The sequence below is a fragment of the Brachionichthys hirsutus genome, chromosome 8 (genome assembly GCF_040956055.1).
Source record: "Brachionichthys hirsutus isolate HB-005 chromosome 8, CSIRO-AGI_Bhir_v1, whole genome shotgun sequence".
Classification (NCBI taxonomy): domain Eukaryota; kingdom Metazoa; phylum Chordata; class Actinopteri; order Lophiiformes; family Brachionichthyidae; genus Brachionichthys; species Brachionichthys hirsutus.
The window spans coordinates 15158763-15183229 of record NC_090904.1 but is presented as its reverse complement, the minus strand read 5'-3'; the positions used below and the strand labels follow the sequence as shown (position 1 = coordinate 15183229).

Genomic DNA, 24467 nt, shown 5'->3' with positions numbered 1-24467 from the left:
CGTCCAGCGACGCAGCGCCGCCGCGGCTTCTGCACGAGCCTTGATTCGTGCGTTAGTTTCTCCACAAGACGTCTAAAAAAATGCGTCCAGATTTAGTCAAACGCCTGAAAAAACAACAACGACTCCGTGCGCTGTGGTCCAATCAAAGGTCATCTTGTTGCACCGTTTAGTTTATACTATTATCCAATTGTTCAGGTTTTAGTGCTGCTTTTTCAGAGGCTGCCCGCTGGGTGTTTGATGTTTGTTTGATGTTTGTTTGTTGTTTGTTTGTTGTTTGTTTGATGTTTGTATGTTTGTTGTTTGTTGTTTGTTTGATGTTTGTTTGTTTGTTTGTTGTTTGTTTGTTGTTTGTTTGTTTGATGTTTGTTTGTTGGTCTCTAAATGGAAGCCAACGTGACACCCCAGATCAATGGTGGGCAAACTTTTTTACTCGCGGGCCACAATGGGTCCTAAAATTTGACAGAGGGGCCGGGCCAGGAACAGATGGATGGAGTGTGTGTGTGAACTAATATAAATGACATGTCAAAGCCATCACATGAAAGGATTTGGCCTTTTCCAGGCAGCATTACAGGGAAAAAGGTAAAATGAATGAGGTTTATAATAACATTTTATTTAGTGATATTATTTGGACAAATTTGGCGGGCCGTATTATAAAGCCTAACGGGCCGTATATGGCCCCCGGGCCTTAGTTTGCCCATGTCTGCCCCAGATCATAATTAGTGCGTTTATCTCTCCTCCGCTGCAGCTCTTCACCGCGTGACGAGCATGTCGGATAAGATGTCCAGCTTCCTGCACATTGGGGATATCTGCTCCCTCTACGCCGAGGGATCCACCAATGGCTTCATCAGCACCCTGGGGTACGTCGTCATCATCATCATCGTCATCATCATCATTGTTTGTGTGCTGCTGCAAGCTGGCCACGATTCACAGAGAAGGGAGTCGCACCAGCAGAGACAACGCTTCAGCTTTATTTATTTTAAAGAGTCTGGACTTCTGGAGCCGTTTGCTTCTGATTCTGTGTTTGTGTGTATCAGTTGTGTGTTTGCTTGCATCACTTCCCATCTATTAGCGACAGATTAACATGAAGGGGGAAACGATCGGGTGCAATTTTCCTTTTTTTGTTTTCCTGCGGAACAAAGTCGTTCTTTGAAGCGGTGCTTTGAGCATTACTGATCGCACCATCACGGTGCTGGAAGAAGTGTGTGTGTGTGTGTGTGTGTGTGTGTGTGTGTGTGTGTGCGCGTGTTCAGAATGTCTCAGGAGTGGGCTTGGAGGCCAGCGTATGAGGAGGCGGTGCTCCGCCCACGAGCCACAGCGAGAGAAAGTGTGCATCCGTGATTGGACGGTGGAGACCACAACATAATCACATGAAGCTCTCATGTGCATCGATAATGCTGTCATAGTGTGACCAGTGTCCACAACCCCCCCCCCCGCAAAATGGCAAAACTACAACAAAGACTGAGTCACCCTGAAGACTTTGTGGCATTTCTCGAGTTCCACTGCCTCCCACACACACACACACACACACACACACACACACACACACGCGCGCTTATACAAGGGCACATATTTTACAAATCTGTCATGACAGTTTGGGCTGGGATCCATACGATTCAGCAGATCATCTATACCCCCTGCAGGGAGAGCTCATCCTCACCAGAGCAGTTATTCCCACTTCCCATTTTCTAACTGGAGATAAAGCATGTTAAAAACTAGAAGGACAATCAGAGACTGCAGACCCCGCCTCCAAAAGACTATTGGATCTTGTGAGACAGTAAACAGGGCTTCCGGATCAGAGGGGCCAAACCTGCTCTAGCTTGCTGCTCCGGAACGTACTACAAGACTCCTTCTGGACTCTTTTTCCCATCATGCCATTCGTGTCCCTCCCTCTTAAAGTGACAGTTTACAGCACAGGCACAATTCCTGATGTAAAAATAATTCTAGAATCTGGATCCGGATCCGGATCAAGGCCATTCTCGGGGGGGACCGAGCCACGGACAGAACCTTGCTTGTGTAAAAATTTCAAGTCGATTGGGTTACTAGTTTTTGAGTTATGCGCTCGGACAGACAAACAGACAGACAAACGCGCCCAATTGCAATACCCTCGCTTCCGCTTCGGCGAGGGTAATAAATCTTTAAAGTGCGTCAACGACTAACTAAGTACTTTTTATTAATTTGTCCCTCGGAGGGCAATTTGGTTTACGGCAGTTTCACTTTCTAACCGTGGTCTGCGCATGCGCCCAGGCAACGTGGGTGAAGTGTCTTGCCTGAGGACACGACAGTTTACACATGTGCATGAGCCGGGAATCGAACCACCAACCTCTCGATCATAGGACGACCCTCTCGACCACCTGCACCATCGCCCCAATGGAGATTACCCCCTGCATGGGTCCCGGTATAATTAGTTTGTAACATTCTCAATTTTTATCAAAGTCTGCCCCCTCCTTCCTTGAGGTGAACCGAGCAACGGGGTAATCAGACTGCAGACGTTCTCCAGGAAAGGCACCGACATGGACGTGCGACTTGGCCTGCGTCCACACTTTGTGTGTTTCATTTTTTTGTGTTACGAACAGACCGGCAGAGTCTCACACATCTGGCATTCTTTTGATGCTTTCTGTGTTGTTGATTTCAAAATCACTCGATACCAATTTTGCATCAAGTGCAGATATAAAGTATTAAATGTTCCCTACATCCAGCTTTTCAAATGCAAATAACACTTAGTAATTTGCATTTTGTTTTTTGTGTTTATAAATTATTTTTGCGGTATTGTTAATTAATCTTTGAAGTTATAATACTCGTTATTTTTTTAACCATAAATCTTTTTAGTGGAGTTTCCTTGCCTTTAAACATTAGTTCTATAGATGACACAAAAACAGCGAAATACTTATATATTTCCAACCAAACTACTAATCAAATCTGTTTAGTTTACAATCATGGAAGTTTAAGAAACCCCATCAAAGATTCTAAAATGATTTAACTTCAAGCAAAAAGCCAAAAAGTGCAAAACAAAATGCAAAGATATCTAATTAAGTGTTATGTGTCTCCGTCCACAGCTTGGTGGACGACCGCTGCGTCGTGCAGCCCGATGCCGGAGACCTCAGCAATCCTCCGAAGAAGTTCCGAGGTAGGTGGCCCTGAGTGGAGGCCCCTCTTCCTCCTCCGGCCCCTCTTCCTCCTCCGGCCTGACATCATCCAGCTGAACGCTGTTGGTTTATACTTCGGGCTTTGCTCGAGGGACGCCGCTGAATGTGTTATGCTGTGTTTCGTTGGTAACAGCCACAGTGTCTCTGCCCACAGGGCTGTGTGTGAGCGTGTTTGAATCCGTGCATGTGTTAGCATAGCTGTGAGGGCTGACGCACGCCTCATCCGTGGAGGTAGAGGCAGCTGGACTGAATCGGCTCTGATGTCGGAAAACGACTCGCTAGAAATGCTGTTTTTCAACCAAAAGGCTTGATGGGTTTTTTTCTGCTGCTAATATTAGCTTCTGTACAGGAAGTTGAATTCATGACCTTTGGTTCTCAGCTTGTGTGTTTGCATCTCCGGGGAGAGGCGAGTTCTGATGTTGGTGAAAACATGGATGTATTTAAGGCTTGAGTTGTGTCTCTTGTAAAACATTTTTTTTAAACTCCTTTTTATGGGGGGGGGGGGGGGGGGGGGTCACTACTGGATGTAACATTTTGAACATTGGCAGGTAAAATCTGATTGATCAACCAGGGCAGCTTTTATGAGCAGTCTCTTTTTTTTTTTTGCACTCTCCACCGAGCGGCTGGAGGCTTTCTGCCAGTTCAACAGAGTATGCTGTATTTAGCAAGTAGAAAACTTGAATGTGAAGCGTGAGATGGCTCATCTCTGGTCTTTGGTGTCCCAGGACAAGGCTGTCTGCTCCTAGAGATAATCGTCGACTCCAGGAGGAATAGGAACCCTTGTTGTTTCGGCGCTGTGTGTAGCATCCCGCCGTAACTGAGTGGGACTCTGTTGAAATGTGCGTTTATGAGCAACGGGACAAGAGAGTTAAAGTCTAATCTTTTGTACAACCGTTTTCGGTAGTAAACATGGTTGTTGTGACGGAGCTGCCTGTTGGCTCACTAACAGGAAGGCTTCCACTAATCACTTTGACTAAAATAATCTAAACCCCTCCCACACTTAGCTTTCCCCTCAATTAACTTCTGAAAGTCATCATGAGGAGCTCAAAGCACATAATGAAAAAGGCCTGTTCTACATTTGAACCCTGCAGGACACTGGGTGGGGGCGTGTTGCACAATATTTCGGATGCGTGTTCGAATCTTTGGCCTGCCTTTTATCCAGAATCTCTGTGGGATTAAAAACACACATGGGCTAAATGAAGTGGTGGCTAAAGCTGGACATTCAAAGATCTTTTTCTTTTTTGCTGTCGTGTCTGTGGCTTTGCAACTTGCACACAAACTACGAGGGCAGGTAAAGTGGGGTTTCTTGACTCCTTCACCGCATCAGCTGGTCATGACCAGAAGAGGCCCTTGTGTTACTTTGAGTGCCTAGCAGAAAGGAGAAAAAGATGATGATGGCGACTGAGGACTGGCAGGAGAACGAACAGAAAAGCCAGCCTTACAGTTATTTATTGATTTTACGCAGAAAAATCAGTTTCTAGCCATTCAGCATGTGGAAATTTGTTGTGTGAAGTTTGTGTCTGAAGGACCTTCATCAGTTTTGACAAAATAATCTTCTTTGAATATTCTTCTCTTAAACAAATTCTGCAATTATCTGTTTGTGGCTTATTTGTTTTTTCATCTCTTCGTCTCGTTGTCTGTGTTTTTTAAGTAAAACAGTAAGTTTTGTGAAAAGTCAGGCGAGTTTTCTGAGTCAATCCTTAGTTTAGTTTAGTTTATTTGTTTGTTTCAAGCAGAAAAAAAATTAAAATAAATTATACCTTTTCGTGTACAAGAAACCATATTTTGACCAAAGAAACAAAAACCCAATAAATATGTCCAAAACAAACACCAAAGGTCATGTACACAAAAATAGCAAATAATACATTATATAGTGCTTGAAAAGGAGTGGGAAGAAGAAAACATATCAAATCCCACCCCCATAATACAACTAAAATTGCATATCTTTTGGAATACTAATAATGGGAAAAAACAATGAAAAACAAACAAAACAATGAAGGAACATTTATATATAGGATAGATTACTAAATATTTAATAAGCTATATTTAATATACCGGTATACAATATAATATATTTTAATAATTGAATACCAATAATGGTAAGAAGCAGCCATTTATATAATGGGCCAGGATTAACATTAACAATCCTGAAACCAGATGACTTTGAAGTTTGCAACAATGGCCCTCACGTACTGCAAACATGATTAAAACCATACAAAGAAACAGGTTTTTCTTTGCTCTAACGTCCACAAGCACGCTATGGCGTGTGGACTCGCATGTTTATTTCTTCTTCATTGACTCATTTGGGTTTTTTTCTGGCAGAGTAAACGGTATTCAAGCTTTTTTGAGAGACACAACTGACAAGAGATAATCCTCCTTAGTGGTACCATCATGTTTTATCATTTCCTCCTGATGTAAAGTACACCATCAACCAAACGATTTACCTGCACACATTCAGATGGTTGACGGAGTCGAACGGAGTGCACTGACAAACAGCTGGGACAGCGTTTCTCAGGGGGTGATGAGATGTCTGTCTTTGTGCATGAGGTGAATGAGGTATTTCTAAAGAATCTAGGCTGGCAAAGGCTAAGAAATGATGAAAACGTTACCTGTTTCTGCAGAAATAAGATCATTTTGTGTTTTATGTTTGTTTTTCCATCAGCTTGATATTTTTATTGCTGAGATCATAATAGTGTCTTTTACAAGTTTACAAATCTGGGGTTGTCATTCTTTTACTGCTCTTGTCATCTCATTTGCATCTTTAGTTTCCCTACTGTCATGTTTGGCATGAAAGATTTAAACCTCATTAACCTCCTTTCCCTCAATATTTGTTGTGAACTCCAGTGGCTTCTGCAGCGTGAAGACGGGCTGCAGACTAGTTGGGTGGCTTGTCGCTGTAGGGATTGCATACATATGGCACAAAGCAGTTCCAGCCATGCGTAATCCCTACAGCGAGTTCTGGGTCAGTCCAGAGTCTTCCTCCAAGTTGGATATGCCTGGAATGCATCGAAAGGGAGGGGCCCATGAGGCATCCTAAATGGATTCCAGAAGCGGCCCGCCTGGCTGCTTTCGACATAAAGGAGCAGCAGCTTTAGTCCGAGCTGCATCTGAACAACCTAAGCCCCGCCTACTTCATGCAGGAAGTTGCAGCTGCTGACAACTATGTGTATATCTTTCATTTACAGCCTGATTGGAGTTTTGTACGTTTCCTCCCACCTCCAAAAACACCTAAGTGGTACCCTAAGTGTGAATGGTTGTCTGTCTCTGTGTGGCCCCCGGGGTGCCAGTGAGTGGGCGTTTATTTCATATGCAGCACCAAGGATCTCCTTTTCCTCTCTGTGCTCTCTCTGTGTCACATTCTCACTCTCTTCCTGCCTTCCTTGTTTCTCTTTCACTTCCTTTCTTTGTTGTTTTTAAGTGTAATTTTAGGACAAACTAAAGTAAACCATATCTGATGAGGGCTCTGAGGAGGAGGAAGATTTGTGACATAGAGAGCATTAACTCTGAGGGATAGAGTTGTGTGTGAAATGGTTAGAGGAATTTAGACAGGAGAAGGAGGGATGGTAGAAAATCAACCGGGGGGGAGGCGTATGGCGGGTGTGGGGAGTCCCCACCCTCGCCTCTCTCCCTGTCATCCCTCTCCCCTTCTCTTGGCTGGCCTTATTTGGTCATGTTGCTGCTGCTGAAACAGGAGAGAGAGAGAATGGGGGAAAGGATGTGCAGATTGTTCTTTCTGCCCCTCTTTTTGCCGTCTCAGAATGGAGAGCTTCGAGCTGATGAGCGATGATGTGAGAGGAAAGGCGGGGCTCGGACCAACTAGTTCCTGATGGCCAAAAGTTTTAACTCGCGAGTTAAACGGTCCGTTCGGTTACAGTCTCCATGCCGCTTGGTAACCCGGAGGAACTGGTTCACTAAAAACTGTACTCGCATGCAAGTGAAGGGACGTCCAGCTGGGTCCTCCAGGACCGGTGAAAATGACCGCCAGACTCGATCTGATGACGGCTGTCACAGACAGCAGACATAGTGAGGCAGTGGTGCTGCTGCAGAATGTACACAGGCGTGCGGTAGTGTGTGGTGTCACTTGTCTCAGATTGAAGCACATTGTGTAACTTGTTTAATCATGTGTACAAACACACCACGCATCCCATCCCTCCCTGGAGTGAAGCCCTTTGATCTCCATGGAGTTTGGCTCGTTTCTTTTCTCACTAATGAGAAGCCAGTTCTCTCTTTTATGAATGTCTTTTAGGCTGTATCTGCTCGTTGTCTGTCTGTCTGTCGGTATTGTTCTTGTTTTCTCCTCTTTTCATGTGAGCCCATGTTCCCCTGCTGGCTATAAACTCTGTGGTCGGTCGGCACTCGGTTTCTCTGTCTGCATTTAATTCCGTCTGCGTCTTTCTGCTCAGACTGTCTGTTCAGACTGTGTCCCATGAACCGCTACTCGGCCCAGAAGCAATTCTGGAAAGCAGCGAAGCCTGGAGGGAACACGGACGCGGTGCTCCTCAACAAGCTCCATGTAAGCAAGCTGACGACAAGCTCGCCTCCCTGCTGTCACTGCAGACCTGCAGACGTCATGTAGAGCTGTCCTCGGCCTCAGAGGCTTCGGGGAACGTAGGGTTGCATGAGGCTCGCGGTAGAGATGGGTGAGATTCAAGTCAATAAATATGAAAGGAAAGTTTCATTCAGGCGTGTGCATATTTTCAGAGGAGATTCGCTCCTAACTTTCTGCCCTCCACGCTCTCTTTCCTGCGTTACAATACCATTTAAAGCAATTTGCTGTCTGTGTACTGGGAGATTGCAATCTCTCCTGCATTTCCATGGAGACTTGAGCCAGAGTTTTAAAATGAAAGCCTCTCTCTTGAAGCATTTATGTTGGCTGAAACGTTTGTCGGCTAACATATCCGATTACCTCTTAGCAGAGAAGTGGGTGAAGCTGAGCAAAGCAAGCGGTTTAATGTCTTATCTTTCTGTGCCATTCTTTTCTCGCAGCACGCAGCTGACTTGGAAAAGAAGCAGAATGACTCTGAGAACAAAAAGCTGCTTGGAACCGTGATTCAGTACGGGAATGTCATTCAGGTTTGTTGCTGCAGCGCCGCAGAGCTGTCTACAGCACAGCAACCAGACACCAGAACAACGCCTTTCTGTAATTGCATTAGTCCAAACTGTTTGAGTGAATTACACCAGAACACGCGCTTCTTGCTGATGGAGTATTTTATATTTAAAGTTTTTTTTCCCCATCTTGAATTCTAATCAAACAATGACACTTTCTCTCTCTTTTTTCATTGAGATAATTATGGCTGACAGCTCATGAAAATCTGAAAATCTAGAATATACAGTCTCCGGGATAACGAAAAGTTAACATCTTCTTTTTTCACAATTCACAGAATCACTTGAGTAAATGTTGTTTTGTTTTCTCCTGTACGCGCATAAAGGTTCTCTGTTCGTTGCCCCCTGTCGTTAACTATGTGTCTATTTCTATTCTGTATATCTATTTTACTGAACTTTTTTTTTCTTGGATGTGTGTGAGACATGAGAAACTCAAGTAGAGTCGGATGGCTTGGATGGTAACTCCAAGCTCGCTGCCATCTGCTCGGTATTGAGTCGGACTCGACTTTCCATGAGGTCTCAGTTTAATTCAGTGGAGCCGCTTTAATCAACATCTATTGAAATGAGCCTCAACTTGAGTGCGTGCTGAACGTGCGCTTAAATCTACCCTCAGACAAAAAGTAATTGCATAAATAGCATATTCTAGTGTTTCAAAGTTGTAGCTATAAGGTTTGGCACAGAGCGAACAGAAATGAGTCGGACTGAAACTTCCTGCGGCCATGGAGACTCCTCATGTTTATATGATATGAATAAGCGTCTATCTATCCAAAGCAGAATACCGGCGGGGCAGACTCAGCAATTAATTTCATGACGCAGAGGCAAAATCTTAGAATAAGCCACAAATGATCTAGATTCTAGAACCGTACTCATTTTATGGCTAAGCGGCGGCTCTTTTTCTTTATCCCGTTTCTACGCAGCTCCTTCACCTGAAGAGCAACAAATACCTGACGGTGAACAAACGCTTGCCGGCTCTGCTGGAAAAGAATGCCATGAGGGTGATGCTGGACACCGCCGGAAATGAGGGGTCCTGGTTCTACATCCAACCCTTCTACAAGCTGCGCTCCATCGGCGACAGCGTGAGTCACTGTGCGTGTTCTCCTCGGGGCATGCGGTGCACTGCAGGAAAGCAAATAACGCCACTCACGTCAGCATGTTACCCTGTTTGCATGTTCAAACACGCGCGTGCAGCAGAAAATAAGTAGCATGAGGCCAAACGGCAGGAGGGTCAGAGGTGCGTCATTCTAATCCTCAATGTGGGGCATCCACGTGACCGCGTCTGTGCCAACCTGGTCACCTGGCTCGTCACTCCCCGCGGCAGGAAGTAGTGGCTGGTGACAAAATAAGGGCTTTGAGGAATGTGTGGCACCAGGCCGAGCGGGAGCCTCAGACAGAAGAAGTCAATTGGAGGCCTTCCACATCAGTCGATGCTGAATATGCGTGTGTGCAATGTCGAGTACATCCCAGTCTCTTTTTGGATTGTGCTTTTGAGTGACTTCATTTCGCCGTTTGAGTATTTTATTTAGTCCGTTCTGTGCGTGATCTGCAGGTAGTGATCGGAGACAAAGTGGTGCTGAATCCAGTGAACGCGGGTCAGCCGCTCCACGCCAGCACGCACCAGCTCGTGGATAATCCAGGATGCAATGAGGTTTGAAGGAGTCACTGATCTCATCTTCACTCCTCTGATGCTTTTGTGTAATCTAATTGTGTGTTTTTCCTGTTTTTAGCTCTTTGATGTGAAACAACTCAGGATTATCATCCTGGCAATCCTGAAGTTTTCAGTTTGCACATTCATAAGTCTAAAAATGCGTCTGGATTGTTTCGCTCTTGTAGCAATAGACTGCTTGAAGTGCCTTACAGTTATTTTAATGAAGCAAACTGGCTTGGACAAGTTCGGATAATGAGGCAAACTGATGAATTCCTTAATTACCGGTAATGAATGGAGTAGTTTAGATAAGTTGCTTTATGAGATCCTAACTACCCCTTTCCTCCGTTGCTGCTCCTGCCGGTGCTTTACAGCTCCATCATGCTGATTCTTTGTTCTTCAGGTGAACTCGGTCAACTGCAACACCAGCTGGAAGATCGTCTTGTTCATGAAATGGGGCGACAACCAAGAGATCATCCTTAAAGGGGTTTGTGTCCCAGCTGCTATCAGAAAAGCACGAACGCTTCAGTGAAGTGTTGCATAACAGAACGGGTGGTTCTCGTTTCAAAATGCAACGTTCTAGAATAGAACGGAAAGGTTCCCATTGGAATGCTCTACCACAGAATATAAGGTTCTGGTTTGTCCATCACTGTTAGCTAAATGGCTAAACATAAGCGGATTTAACACTAAATATACTTAAAGATATTCGTGATGTCCAGCGAGAGCAGCGGTCTAAACGTATGAAATAGTGGGACCATGTTAAAAAAGTCAGAATGCTTTAAATATACATAATATATAAAATTATGGATTATTTGTGAGTTCTATTAATCAAAGAAAGATTAGCGTAACTACTGTCAAGAAATACATTGTGTGGAAACTGAAGCATAAAACAAAATGTTGCTCATTTTAAGTTTAAGATGAATACTTTGACAGAGCCCTCCTCCCTCCAGGGCGATGTGGTGCGGTTGTTCCATGCGGAACAGGAGAAGTTCCTCACTTGTGATGATCACAGAAAAAAACAGTACGTTTTTCTACGCACCACTGGACGCCAGTCGGCTACCTCTGCCACCAGCAGCAAGGCCCTATGGGAGATAGAGGTGAGGACGAATAGAGCTGGTTCTTCCTGCAGGACTGTTTGCCTTTTTGAAGAAGCTTTTAATTTGCCTCCGGACCTGTTGGATAAATCTCCTGTGCTGATGCCCGAAGCGACTGATGTGTGTCGTCTGTGGTTTCAGGTTGTGCAGCACGATCCTTGTCGCGGTGGAGCCGGCTACTGGAACAGCTTGTTCAGGTTCAAGCACCTGGCCACTGGACACTACCTGGCTGCAGAGGTCAGGGAACTACACACACGGCAGGCACTCGGTTGCATTGATGAGAACAATGCAACGTCTTTTCTTTTATTTACTAACTACATCATTTACTACCAATCTGTGCTCCTGCAGGTGAATCCAGAGTATGAGGAAGAGTGCCTGGAGTCCCGCTCCTCAGTACGATCCGCACCAACTTCAATGTTGTTAAAGTTAAAGGATTGTATTACAGTTAATTCACCAGCAGGTGGCAGACTTTCATTTAGAATACATCTTTCTGTGTTTTGAATTAAATGTAATATGTTTGCTGTCATTATTTGTCTGTCTATAGACCCAAAAAACATATGCTTGTATCTTGATGATTTCTTTATTTTATTTTATTTTATACATTTCTTGTATAATATTATTCTATTCCAGGAATAAGCCAGTAGATTTTATTTAAGGATTCTGTACTATAAGAACAATTACTCGCCTAAAATGCTTGGACAGTAATTAGAATGATCAGAATGATTTGAATAGAATTTCTCCTTAATGCATTTGAATGAATGAAAACTTTGTTTTCTTTGGAAAGTCATCTTTTAACTGAAAACATATTTGTCTTCAAGGAAACAATGATAAGGTTATGGGATTCATTTTACATTCACACTCTTGAATCTAAAATCTCTAGCAACAGTTTCACTCAAAATACCAGGCTCCTATTGGTCTTGGAACAGATATGGCAGAATTTTTAATGCAAAAAATGGTCAATAGTTTCATGTTAATCGTGTCCTGTTTTAACTTTTCCTGCAGTTGGAGTTGGAGCAGGAGGCCTTGCGTGCACGTTTGAGAAATATCCCAGACAAAGTCATGTACACCCTCGTCTCTGTGCCTGATGGAAACGACATCTCTTCCATATTTGAGCTGGATCCCACCACACTAAGAGGGGGAGACTCTCTGGTACCCAGGTGGGAAGGCCACAGTGTTAATATGGGGACGTTTAGTCAGGCCTGGTGGAGAGATGAGCGTTTCCCATCCTCTCATCAGCCCTTGTCTACATCTGGTTCAATTGATTTACACCAGTTACCCATTCGCCCCAGTATGAGTGGCAAAGGTGAAAAACTGCAGTTTTACCGCAAGGGCACCCAACCTGCTATAATATTTTTTTTCACAAGTAATTACTTCTTTGTCAGTATCTGCTAGCAGTTTTTTATGCTCTGAAACTACAATGGAATCATAAAAAAACACAAATATCTTAATGTGTTTTTTTTTTGCAGGAACTCGTACGTGCGCCTCAGACACCTGTGCACGAACACGTGGGTTCACAGCACCAATCAACCCATTGACAAAGAAGAGGAAAAGCCGGTCATGCTTCGTGTGAGTGTCGCTTTAATTCCACTAATGCTTGTTAATGTGTCACCAAGAAACTGCGACGGCTTTTATCACCCTGCGGTACCGCGTTGAAATTCTTTCTGAGTTCATGAGAAAGAGGACGGATGTTGTCAGTTTCTACGCCGAGCTTTCATTTCATTTGTATTTATCCTGAGGATTGAAACGGGTCGGCCCCAAAAAATCCAGAATACTCCTAATATCTCATATTGCTTTATCAATATATATATATATATATATTTTTTTATGATCAAAGATTGGCACATCTGCCCTGAAAGAGGACAAAGAGGCTTTTGCCATTGTGCCCGTCTCCCCGGCGGAAGTCAGGGACCTTGACTTTGCTAATGACGCCAGTAAAGTTCTGGCCTCCATCGCTGGAAAGCTGGAGAAAGGCACCATCACGCAGAATGAGAGGAGGTAGGCACTGCACGGGAGATCCACACGAGGAGCTTCTCTCATGACGCATGGTCGCCACTAGTCCTTGCTTTGCCTTTTTTCTGCATTTACAATCAGGGCAGTCACCAAGCTTCTGGAGGACCTGGTGTTCTTTGTGGTGGACATTCCCAACAACGGACAGGACGTTCTTGAGATCATGGTCAACAAACCCAACAGGGAGCGACAGAAACTCATGCGAGAGCAGAATATTCTCAAGCAGGTACCGCCTTGATGCAGTGAAAGTAACCTCTTTTGAAGAAGCGCTCCTCTCTCCGCCACAAAGCATCACGGTTCCACGTCACAGTGTTATCTGTGCATTCAGATCTTCAAGCTGCTGCAGGCTCCTTTCATGGACAGCGGGGACGGGCCCATGCTGCGACTGGAGGAGCTCGCCGACCAGCGCCATGCCCCCTTCAGGCACATCTGCCGACTGTGCTACCGGGTGTTGCGTCACTCTCAGCAAGATTACCGCAAGAATCAGGTGCAGCGTGTGCCCTCTGGTCTTTGTAACGTCAGTGTGAACATGTGTGCTGCTGGAGCTCGCGGTACGGGCACATTTAAAATCGCCTCGATTAAATCTGACTGTCAAAGGAAGGAGCCTTTTATCTTTCAATCCAAAACACATAATGGAATGTCCCCTTGCTACATTTTCTGCTTTGAATACACAGACTGATATGAACTTGTCTCATAATGTCGAACACAGCATTACCTTTTTGTTTATTGCTGTTGATCACGTTAAAGTGCATTTATTAGAGATAAATATGCTTCTCCTGAATGTTGAATGCAGGTTTTGTTTTTTGTCTTCCTTGCAGGAGTATATTGCCAAGCAGTTTCGCTTCATGCAGAAACAGATCGGCTACGATGTCCTGGCTGAGGACACGATCACGGCTCTGCTCCATAACAACCGCAAGCTGCTGGAGAAGCACATCACCGCCGCAGAGATTGACACATTTGTTAGCCTGGTCCGAAAGAACCGCGAGCCCAGGTTTGTTTACGCACACGCGTCTTTAGTTTCAGGTTCAATTCCCCTTTGCTCTAACGCTGCATCAGTGCAAAATGACATGAATAGATCAATGTGAGGGATGTTCTGCTTTATGCAAGCTGACATATCACGGATGCCTGAGGTGCCTTTAAGTGAAGGATCTGTGTGTGTCCAGGTTCCTGGACTACTTGTCAGACTTGTGTGTGTCGATGAACAAGTCCATTCCTGTGACGCAGGAGCTCATCTGTAATGCGGTGCTGGATCCGGCCAATGCCGACATCCTGATAGAGACGAAGTGAGTGGTTGCACCTTATCAATCGATGCCGCGTTAACTGGTTATTGGCCCAGATTATCGGCATCATTTTCAGATGGATGGTTAAAATAAATGTTTAGACATTTGAAATGTGATGCTTTTGTTTCTGCCTCTTGGGATTTATCTTATATCAATATTTGATAGGCTGTGACTTGCAACCAATCAATACCGAAGACTTGGGTGTAGAATAATTTGACATAAATGTAACCTGGGAAGGAACCTTTGTCTTTCTTTGTTAATGATGAAATGTTGTGGGGTAGCTGTATCCTGATCTCAGACGTTTTCGCCTTCATTTCCATTAAATCCTTCCTTCTGCAGACTCGTGCTCTCCAGATTCGAGGTCGAGGGAGCGCTGCTCGGCGAGAGCTCTGAGGAGTCGGAGGAGGACGAGGAGGAGGTGTGGTTGTTCTGGAAAGACAACAATCAAGAGATCCGAAGTAAAAGCGTCAGAGAACTGGCCCAGGATGCCAAGGAGGGCCAGAAGGTGGACGAGGAGGTCATCAGTTATTACAGGTAGTTGTCAGCAGGCAAAGAATATTCTTTACAGGTGCTGATGGTCCATAAACCACCCGACTGCCGCTGCGTGTTCCTCATTGCAGGTACCAGCTGAACCTGTTTGCCAGGATGTGCTTGGACCGACAGTACCTGGCAATCAACAAGATATCTGGCCAGCTGGATGTGGACTTGATCCTGCGCTGCATGTCTGACGAGGACCTCCCGTATGATCTGCGAGCCTCTTTCTGCCGCATGATGCTGCACATGCACGTGGACCGCGACCCTCAGGAGCAGGTTACGCCTGTCAAATACGCTCGACTCTGGTCTGAGATCCCTTCAGAGATCGCCATTGATGAGTGCGTAAATACAAGAAGAGTGAAAGTTATTATTACCGATATTTCTCTTCTGAACAGCTTTTTGTTGTGTCGTCGTAGCTATGACAACGATGGCACATCTAAAGATGAAATAAAGGAGCGTTTCTCTCAGACCATGGAGTTTGTTGAAAACTATCTGAGAGACGTGGTGTGCCAGAGCTTCCCTTTCTCTGATAAAGAGAAGAACAAGCTCACCTTTGAGGCCAGTCTCGTATCAGTCATGATTGTGTTGGCACAATTGGCAGCAACCATATGAAATAACCCATCTTCATGTTCAGGTGGTGAATCTGGCCAGGAACTCCATTTATTTTGGCTTCTATAACTTCAGTGACCTGCTGAGACTAACCAAGATCCTACTGGCTATTCTCGACTGTGTCCATGTCAGCACCATGTTCCCTTTCAACAAGCCGGACAAAGTAGATGAGAGTAAAGGTATAAACGCTCTCCTCCCTCAGTGGATGAATGCACATCCACAAAAGGTCGCAGCGGATGTCATGATTGTGCATGTGTGGCCTCCTTTCCAGGCAGTAATGTGATCCGGTCCATTCATGGTGTAGGAGAGCTGATGTCCCAAGTAGTCCTTAGAGGAGGAGGCTTCCTTCCCTCAACGTTAAACAACAGCGCCAATGGAGACGCAGTCAAGACCCAGACTGAGCCTGAGAAGCAGGACATCCTGGTCATGGACACCAAGCTCAAGATAATCGAGATCCTCCAGGTGAGGAACATAGCGTTTCAGACACAGTCCCTTCATCTACCATGTAGTCACGTCCAGCCTCTCATATTTCCTGCCCTGCCCTGCAGTTCATCCTGAATGTGCGCCTGGATTACAGGATCTCCTGTCTCCTATCTATATTTAAGAGGGAGTTTGATGAAAGCAATTCCCAGAGTGAGTTATCTATAACGGGAGCAGTGGAAGGTCCCAACAATATGCCAGGTCAGGTTAACCTATGACTTCATTTATTTAATTATGAGGCCAATGATTTGGGTGTTTTTGGTTATTAACAACAGTTTTTTTAAAAATCCAGGAGCTTTGGATTTTGAGCACATAGAAGAGCAGGCAGAGGCGATATTTGGTGGAAGGTAACCCTACGTTCACAAGAAAGAACAGCAAAAGGCATTAAAGACAGGGAGTTTTCATTTGCGTGTGTGTGTGTGTGTGCAGTGAAGAGAACACCCCCCTGGATCTGGATGATCACGGGGGCCGCACCTTCCTGAGGGTCTTGCTCCACCTAACCATGCACGACTATCCTCCTCTGGTATCCAGAGCCCTCAACCTGCTGTTCAGGCACTTCAGCCAGAGGCAGGAGGTCTTGCAGGCCTTTAAGCAGGTAGCCAATGACATGACGGATTCAAGCACACCTGCTGCACATTGGACCGATGCAAACATGTCAATGGCTGCTCTGCTCTGCTCTGCTCTGCTCTGCATGTTACAATCTAACATGCATCTTCACAGGTGCAGCTACTGGTCACCAGCCAAGACGTGGAGAATTACAAGCAAATAAAGTCAGATCTTGACCAACAGCGCTCTATTGTAGAGAAGTCTGAGCTCTGGGTGTACAAGAGGCAGGGGTCGGACGAGGGCATGGATGCAGGGGAGGGCCTGTCCACTGAGGCGGAGCTTAAACAGGTGCAGTACAGAAGACAATGCATCCATCAGTAAGAGTCTTCATTACATTAAGGCCTTTCTTTTCTTCTTCATTTTTATTTTTAGAGCAATTCAGGAAACACGGACAAGCCAAAGAAAGCAGAAAGTACCAGTAGTTACAACTACAGGGTGGTGAAGGAGGTGACCATCCGTGTATGACGGATCTGCCATGACGCTTTTTATCCTGGGACCCCGCCCCTTCACGTTTCTCTCGCTCTCTTCACCAGATCCTGCTGCGACTCAGCAAGCTGTGTGTCCAAGAAGGCCTGTCGGGTAGGAAGAGCAGGAAGCAGCAGCAGAGGTTACTGAGGAACATGGGGGCTCACGCCGTTGTGCTCGAGCTCCTTCAGATCCCCTACGAGAAGGTATCGAGAGCTGCCAGTGAAGCCAGGCTCCATGATGGATTCTTATGTAAAAAGAAAAAATGCACGAACCTTCAGAGCCTCCGTTTTGCCCCCCAGGGAGCAGATTTGCGTATGCAGGATATCATGAAGCTCGCCCACGAGTTTCTACAGAATTTCTGTGCAGGCAACCAGCAGAACCAAGCCCTTCTGCACAAGCACATCAACCTCTTCCTCAACCCCGGGGTGAGCAGCCCTGCCAGATAGCGCTCCGCTAACCTTGGCCCGCAGGCTGATGTTTGCTTCTGGCGTTCCCCTCCTTCTGCTCAGATTCTAGAAGCCGTCACCATGCAGCATATATTCATGAACAACTTCCAGCTGTGCAGTGAAATTAACGAGCGCGTGGTTCAGCACTTTGTCCACTGCGTCGAGACGCACGGCCGCAACGTCCAGTACCTCAAGTTTCTTCAGACGATCGTCAAAGCAGAAAATAAGTTCATCAAAAAGTGTCAGGACATCGTCATGGCGGAGGTCACGCCCCCACCTTTCTAACTCTAAAGGCTGCAGTCGCCTTTGGCCCCGATATAACGGCGCATATTTGTGACTTCTTACAGCTGGTGAATGCCGGGGAAGATGTTTTGGTCTTCTACAACGACCGCGCCTCTTTCCAGACGCTGGTGCACATGATGCGATCGGAGCGGGACCGCATGGATGAGAACAGCCCTCTGATGTACCACATCCACCTGGTGGAGCTACTGGCTGTTTGCACCGAGGGCAAGAACGTCTACACAGAGATCAAGTGTAATTCTCTGCTGCCGCTGGACGACATAGTGCGCGTGGTCACCCACGAGGACTGCATCCCTGAGGTGGGACACGCCTCCGACTCGTGCTGAGCTGGAGGGCAGACTGTTGGCAATGTGGTCTTTTTTTTTTTACATGTTAGGAAGATGGGGGCGGGTAACTGAGCAATGGATCATGGGCTGATCCCCCTTTCTTTTTTCTTCCAACATTGCAATTTGGATGAGGTTTTAATGACTTTAACGTGGGCAGTTGGGTCTAGCCGAGGTGTAAGCTCTACCGAGTGCCCTTTCAGTTCTTCTCTATCTGTTTCTTATTGATTTGATGGTGTCTCCCACCTTTACTTCTAATTAATGAATAGTTTCCTACCTCTGGTATTTCTTTGTTGACTTTGGACGTAGACTACAACACCTTTTTTTTCAGGTGAAGATTGCCTATATCAACTTCTTGAACCACTGCTACGTGGACACAGAGGTGGAAATGAAGGAGATCTACACCTCCAACCACATGTGGAAACTCTTTGAGAACTTCCTGGTTGACATCTGCAGAGTGAGGATCGCCGGCCAGTTCTGTGACGACTTGGACTTTTAGCTCAACAAAAGAAACAAGCCCACTTTGCCTTTTGTGTTTACAGGTGTGCAATAATACAAGTGACCGCAAGCACGTGGACGCCGTTCTGGAGCGCTACGTGACTGAGACCGTTATGAGCATCGTAACCACGTTCTTCAGCTCACCTTTCTCTGACCAGAGCACCAGCCTGCAGGTATTTATGGAGCCATCAACTAACTCACAGAGAATCTTCCATGCTCTGAATGAATGTTAAGATTGATCCAAAAGGACAGTTTTGAACGTGACATGGAACAAAATTGGGTGGATGGAGCCGCCATAGATGCTTGAGTTTCAGTAGTTCCTATGTGCTAATGCTCGTGTGTAAATCCCAGCTCACTCACAGCCTCTGGTGAGACATGTTATACAGTACACGCTTATGTATTCCATGGTATTGTGGCCTAGTGGCATGACTCTCCAGAGAAGTCCCTTATTGGAAACGCCACATCTGACCCAGAATCAAACCATTCACTGCAGTGTTCTTCACATTAAGTGCTTCCTGAATTTGTCTCCTAATTGGGATGGGTGGAGGAGAATGACTGTCACCCTTATCCTTCCACTTATCGTGTTTATTATACTGAGCTTCGGGATGCTTCTGAAGCTAATTGGACATTACAAAGTTAAGACCCGGTTAGTGTATTGCTGCAAACAGGTTGATTTGACCCTTATCCAATTTTTGTTGGTTTGTGTGTCAGAAACGAATGATTGAATGACCCAGGAAGGAAGTCATAAATAAATGTATGACTTCCTTTTAAATTTTTATTGAACCTTGCAAGAATAAAAAAAAATTAATTGTCTTTTTGATCTTTTTTGCAATTTCTGCAAAACCCACCAAAATAATTTCCTGGAAGCTCTTGGAGAGGGGTGAGGGAGGGGTCAGGAGTCGGCCTGTTTGGACCTTGCAGTGCTGATGGTGATGGTGTCCCATTGGGTGGGGGGGGGGGGGTCATTGTTTACAAATGTATGGAACAGGAATAGCAGCTATCTGTGACATTTCTTGTGTATGAAAGTATGTGTGTCATTTACCTTGTTATCTTCCATGTTGATTTTTTACTGCAGGCCTCTCCATTGGGGAAAGTATTTCAGGTATTTTGTTGTGATTTGTTAAAGTTAGGGAAACACACATTTGGGTGTTACTTGAGATGGAACTGCTTTTAACTGAGTTTGGAGTGGGAACATATCTGCTAAGGGACTGATGGGTCTCATGGAAGAAATAAACCACCTCTTTTATTTTTTTTATTTTTTTTTTCCAGTTTCCAAACTTTATTTCCTGCGAGATAAACAGGAACATCTACAGCGTCTCTCCTTTCGTTTGTGTCCCGTTCTCAGACCAGGCAGCCAGTGTTTGTCCAGCTGTTGCAGGCTGTGTTCAGAATCTACCACTGTAATTGGCTGATCCCGCTCCAGAAGGGCTCCGTGGAGAACTGCATCAAGGTGCTGTCTGATGTTGGTAAGGTCAAGATTCTTCAGTGCCTCGACTGACTTCTGAAAAACAGTCTGGTAATGATTATAACTGTGGTATTAAACAGTTAAATGCTGCTATGCTACTCATACAGGTGTGATAATGAGACAATCATCCAGCAGCCATGTTTAACCCTGTCAGCTCCTCTGTCTGTCTTCATGATAAACAATTTCCTTTTTCTTGTTTTAATGCTTTTTAAAGTTAAAGTTTGAAGTTAAACGTACAATCAACACAGTTGAGCTGAATTTGACTATTTTCTTTTCGATTTCCACAGATGTCACACGTTATGTTGTGTATTTCTTTGACTGTGCTAACTGTGTTGAGATATCCCATGTGGCACTTCTTGATGCTCTTTTTTTGGGTTCTCACATGACAGCCAGAAGCAGAGCCATAGCCATCCCCGTCGACCTGGACAACCAGGTGAACAACCTCTTTGTGAAATCCAACAACATTGTCCAGAAAACAGCCATGAGTTGGAGGCTTTCAGCTCGCAATGCTGCACGCCGAGACTCTGGGGTGGCCGCTTCACGGGACTATAGGAACATCATCGAGAGGCTACAGGTACTGTATTCCCACACGTTTGGACTGAGCTATGTTTGAATGCTCTAAGCCCTAAGGACGCTTCTTTTGTTTGGACTGCAGGACATCGTGTCGGCTCTCGAGGACCGTCTGCGTCCCCTGGTCCAGGCTGAGCTGTCGGTCCTGGTTGATGTGCTGCACCGGCCCGAACTGCTGTTCCCGGAAAACACAGACTCACGCAAGAAGTGTGAAAGCGGAGGATTCATTTGCAAGTGAGCTCTGAAAACACCCTCTTCAGTTCTTCTTTTATGAATGCATGAGTGAGTGTGTTAATTATTACTATAATGCTTGCAGGCTGATCAAACATACCAAGCAACTACTTGAGGAAAATGAGGAGAGGCTGTGCATAAAAGTTCTGCAAACGCTGCGAGAGATGATGACAAAAGACCGCGGCTATGGAGAGAAGGTACGCGGAGCTTCCAAGCAGAGGAATGCCGGGGTTATAAACTTCAGCTTCACCTCAACAACTGTGCATATGTGCATATTTTACTGTTTAAAATGCATAAATACAGTTAAAGAAAATGCATTCAGTTAGGGTCAGCTGCTTTAGGTGGGGGCGGGGAGAATGTCTGGCTCCACCCATCTAAAATTTGGTCACTGGTGACCACAAAGGAGCCGCTGACTTTCAACCGGCATGGATGGCCGGTGAGGAGCGATCAAAATTGGGCGTGGGTTTTTGTTTTCTTTCTTTTCAAATTACACTCAGATCTCAAGGATTCCATTTAAGAAGAACTTAAATAACTTCTATGAAGCTCCGCAAAAGCACTAAAATGAGCATTTTCATGTCTGCTGCATCACACTGACCTGCTGAGAGAATGTCGACGCCTCAGGGGCCTTAGCTTCCCTCTGTCACGTTCGCCTGGCAGCCAGCAGTGCTGAACCTGTCCTAAGTCCTGACTGTGATATCCACAAATACGATCTCATCCGTGCTGCTGAAGTTATTGAGCGATTGTCTCGACACAGCAGGCCAACTTGTTATTGATCACTGACATGTGCTGTCGTTCTGTGTTGTTATCTAACCATCTTTAAACTCTGTTCTCTTTCAGCTCAGGGCCTTTGATGATGAGATGGATATGCCTAAGGTTGTTTCTCTTTTCTTCATGCCTTACATTCCGTAGTTGTTGTCTGTCATTTATGTGTAACACTGGTAGTTTTGTAACTGCACTGTGGCAGATGCTGTGTGCTGTACCTGTGGGGGGGGTCTAGGCAATGCTGTTAGCAAGTAGCTGTTAGCTGGTTCTGTCCTACTGTGACTGCCATGAACTGAAATGAAAACAGTGAAAGAGAGATGTAGTTCAGGGAGATTTCTAATGCACTACAGACTTGTGTTATTCCAAGTTCCACAGTAATGTGCCGAGCAAACTGCCCTGGTTGAACTTGTGTTCACCCCCCACCCCTCCATACATGGGCAATTATGCGTAACAACTCTTGCCACTGCAGGCATCATTATATTTGTGAAAGTCATTTTGGGACATTTTTAAACTTTAAATCCACCCTTATACTGCTGTCACATTTATTTATCCTTCAAGCAATTGATATAAAACCCGCGTGTAATGAAGCCATGGCCTTATACTCATTGGAAATCCCTGAAGCAGCGGTTTCAGGTTTAAATTTGTTTCATGCATTGTTCAAGCGAACGCTTGACCTTCGGGGATTACTGTTGACCTGGAGGAGAGAGAATCTCCACCAACACTAATTAGACATAAAACATTAATAAAATGAACAAATATCTGGATGTTAATGCAGGAGGGTAAAGGAATACGTGTCCTTTAGCCACCAGAAGGAGGCAGTGTGACTGTGCACGCTGTATTGCCCTGTGTGTGTTCGGGTATTAATGAATGTGTGTGGCAGGCATTGAGGGGGTGTCCTACATTTCCTGGCCTTAGAGCTGCACGGTTCCTGGCTCCCTGCCCATCCTAGGTTGGGGTTACATAAGAACCAGGGTGTTTTTTTTCTTGCTGGAACTCTACCCCTTTGCCGACGCGTGACCTTCAGCAGTAATTGCCAATAAAATGGTGGAGTTGTTTACCCACACGAGCTTGGGCGGTGAAGGCCTGATGGCTTTACTCAACGGTTAAATGTTGCATCTCTCTCGATCCACGTACTAGAAGCACCCCCCCTTCACATTTACTCAACTCCATTCACATGGCAGCAAACACAAGCCGACTTTGTGTAAACAAGAGGAGGTTGGCTGTGAGTATTTGCGGAGGTGTGATATTCAGGCGTGCGTTTTGGCTCCTCTGCTGCCCTTTTGATTAAGGCAGCACAGCACCGTGCGCGTTTCCGGAGAAACTGCCGTGAGCTCGCCGAACAGGAAACGTGGCTTAAATGGGTCACAGGCAGCAGTTTACACGGGAGTATCTTATATTTTCATCATTTTAGGCATTTTTGTTTTAATTGGGACGTAATTTTGACCTGCCCAGTGTGCTCATACCAAACGATAGCTAAATGTCAGGGAGGCGATTATCAGCTAAATCCATTGCTCTTTGGATGCCAGACGTATGTAAGAGCTAAACGAGTTCAGGACACTTTCAATCTCCCCTTCTTCACCTGTGTGTGTGTGTGTGTGTGTGTGTTATCTCCTGTACCTTCCTGTTGCTTCCTTTGACAACTATGGGTGTATTAAAAAGGAAAATATCTTTGACCTGCGTTGCTTTGACCAAGAGGTTGACGTGCGTATTACCGTGCTGGTGTAGAAGTAGGTCAGTTGCGGTGAGAATGATAATCCACACTCCCTTAACTTAGTCTAGTTTACTGCCTGCACAAAACAAGCAGCCAAGCGGTAAACTCCAGCGCACATCCTTCATCCCTGGTTTAGACATTAATCATTTCAGCGTGCAAAGACATGTTTGTTCATGCATGCCCCCCCCCCCCCCCCCCCCTCAAAAACACGAGATAGAAAGCACATTGTTTGTTTGTGTGCGTGTGTGCTCTCACTTATTGCCTGAGCTGAGCAGTATGAAACCGATCAGAGGTTTTGCCCTGGGGAGTTTCCGGTCCGGTGGAATATGCTGGCTGCTGCAGATGTGCTGGTGTAACCGGTGGTTTGCACTCTGCGTTGTGGCTGAGAGGTTACTGTATGGTGTCTATGACTGGGGAAGTCATTGTGCACGTTTAATCTCTTCTCGGGTTGCATCGTCTTCCACAGATGTGTGGAAGACGATGCTCCTTCATTCATTATCCGCTGAACTTGGCTCCACCATGAAACAGTAAGGAGCACAACTAATAGTAACGGTCCTGCAACGCTTCTAGCACAAAGACCCATAGCCAACCAAACCACGGAACCTTCAAATAGCATGCTGAAAAGTTTACATTTAGTACATCCCAAAGCATTTAAATCCGTATATTCTGTTTGACCTTTCTTCCGTCCGTCCGGTCGTGTCTGCATGTCCGCTTCACGCTCCTACTCACATGTACACAAGCTGCATCTCATTCCCTCATACCTCTTAAAACCTCATCATCCTCTTTGATGTATCTCTTGTGGTGCTGGTTTTTATAGACAGCCTTGCCACATAAACGAAACACAAAGTGCTGCTTGTGTTTAAGGAACCGTTATGTGGCAATTCCAGATTTAGTTTTCCTCTTACTAATGTGCTGCAGTAGTCCCGTTCTTTCACTTTGCTATGAGACAAGTGCAGGAACTTGCATACCATTTAGTGGGAACAGAAAGCTAAGCTGGAGGTGAATGGAGAGAACTCGGTTATCTGACAGTTCTCTCCACCAGCAGCATCAAATCACCGTCTTTTGGAAGTGTTGTCCTGCATTCCAGCAAATGATTTCACAAACATATAGAAAGGGAGGCTGTTCTGGAGGCCCATATTTACCCTGCGTGTTTGCTGCACCCTGTTCAACATGCCCTTGACTGACAGAGAGAGCC

The 24467-nt window shown here is 45.4% G+C and overlaps 1 protein-coding gene across 1 annotated transcript in view; it reads left to right on the top strand.

Annotated features, from left to right (window-relative positions):
• Nucleotides 1-765: 765 nt before the first annotated feature.
• The window catches only part of LOC137898213 (inositol 1,4,5-trisphosphate-gated calcium channel ITPR1-like), a 42808-nt gene continuing 19106 nt past the window's right edge, over nucleotides 766-24467 (top strand). The window contains exons 1-38 of the mRNA XM_068742224.1: nucleotides 766-857; nucleotides 3054-3124; nucleotides 7547-7656; nucleotides 8130-8216; nucleotides 9164-9322; nucleotides 9793-9891; nucleotides 10292-10375; nucleotides 10839-10985; nucleotides 11124-11219; nucleotides 11331-11375; nucleotides 11985-12139; nucleotides 12449-12548; nucleotides 12817-12977; nucleotides 13074-13215; nucleotides 13318-13476; nucleotides 13808-13980; nucleotides 14153-14272; nucleotides 14609-14803; nucleotides 14890-15141; nucleotides 15220-15361; nucleotides 15438-15591; nucleotides 15684-15874; nucleotides 15961-16093; nucleotides 16185-16239; nucleotides 16322-16487; nucleotides 16613-16786; nucleotides 16871-16945; nucleotides 17032-17169; nucleotides 17266-17391; nucleotides 17476-17676; nucleotides 17760-18011; nucleotides 18367-18492; nucleotides 18578-18706; nucleotides 19879-19999; nucleotides 20388-20572; nucleotides 20654-20802; nucleotides 20885-20996; nucleotides 21637-21672. Of these exons, the coding sequence (XP_068598325.1) occupies nucleotides 766-857; nucleotides 3054-3124; nucleotides 7547-7656; nucleotides 8130-8216; nucleotides 9164-9322; nucleotides 9793-9891; nucleotides 10292-10375; nucleotides 10839-10985; nucleotides 11124-11219; nucleotides 11331-11375; nucleotides 11985-12139; nucleotides 12449-12548; nucleotides 12817-12977; nucleotides 13074-13215; nucleotides 13318-13476; nucleotides 13808-13980; nucleotides 14153-14272; nucleotides 14609-14803; nucleotides 14890-15141; nucleotides 15220-15361; nucleotides 15438-15591; nucleotides 15684-15874; nucleotides 15961-16093; nucleotides 16185-16239; nucleotides 16322-16487; nucleotides 16613-16786; nucleotides 16871-16945; nucleotides 17032-17169; nucleotides 17266-17391; nucleotides 17476-17676; nucleotides 17760-18011; nucleotides 18367-18492; nucleotides 18578-18706; nucleotides 19879-19999; nucleotides 20388-20572; nucleotides 20654-20802; nucleotides 20885-20996; nucleotides 21637-21672 (5112 nt within the window). The remainder of the gene's footprint in view (nucleotides 858-3053; nucleotides 3125-7546; nucleotides 7657-8129; nucleotides 8217-9163; nucleotides 9323-9792; nucleotides 9892-10291; nucleotides 10376-10838; nucleotides 10986-11123; nucleotides 11220-11330; nucleotides 11376-11984; nucleotides 12140-12448; nucleotides 12549-12816; nucleotides 12978-13073; nucleotides 13216-13317; nucleotides 13477-13807; nucleotides 13981-14152; nucleotides 14273-14608; nucleotides 14804-14889; nucleotides 15142-15219; nucleotides 15362-15437; nucleotides 15592-15683; nucleotides 15875-15960; nucleotides 16094-16184; nucleotides 16240-16321; nucleotides 16488-16612; nucleotides 16787-16870; nucleotides 16946-17031; nucleotides 17170-17265; nucleotides 17392-17475; nucleotides 17677-17759; nucleotides 18012-18366; nucleotides 18493-18577; nucleotides 18707-19878; nucleotides 20000-20387; nucleotides 20573-20653; nucleotides 20803-20884; nucleotides 20997-21636; nucleotides 21673-24467) is intronic.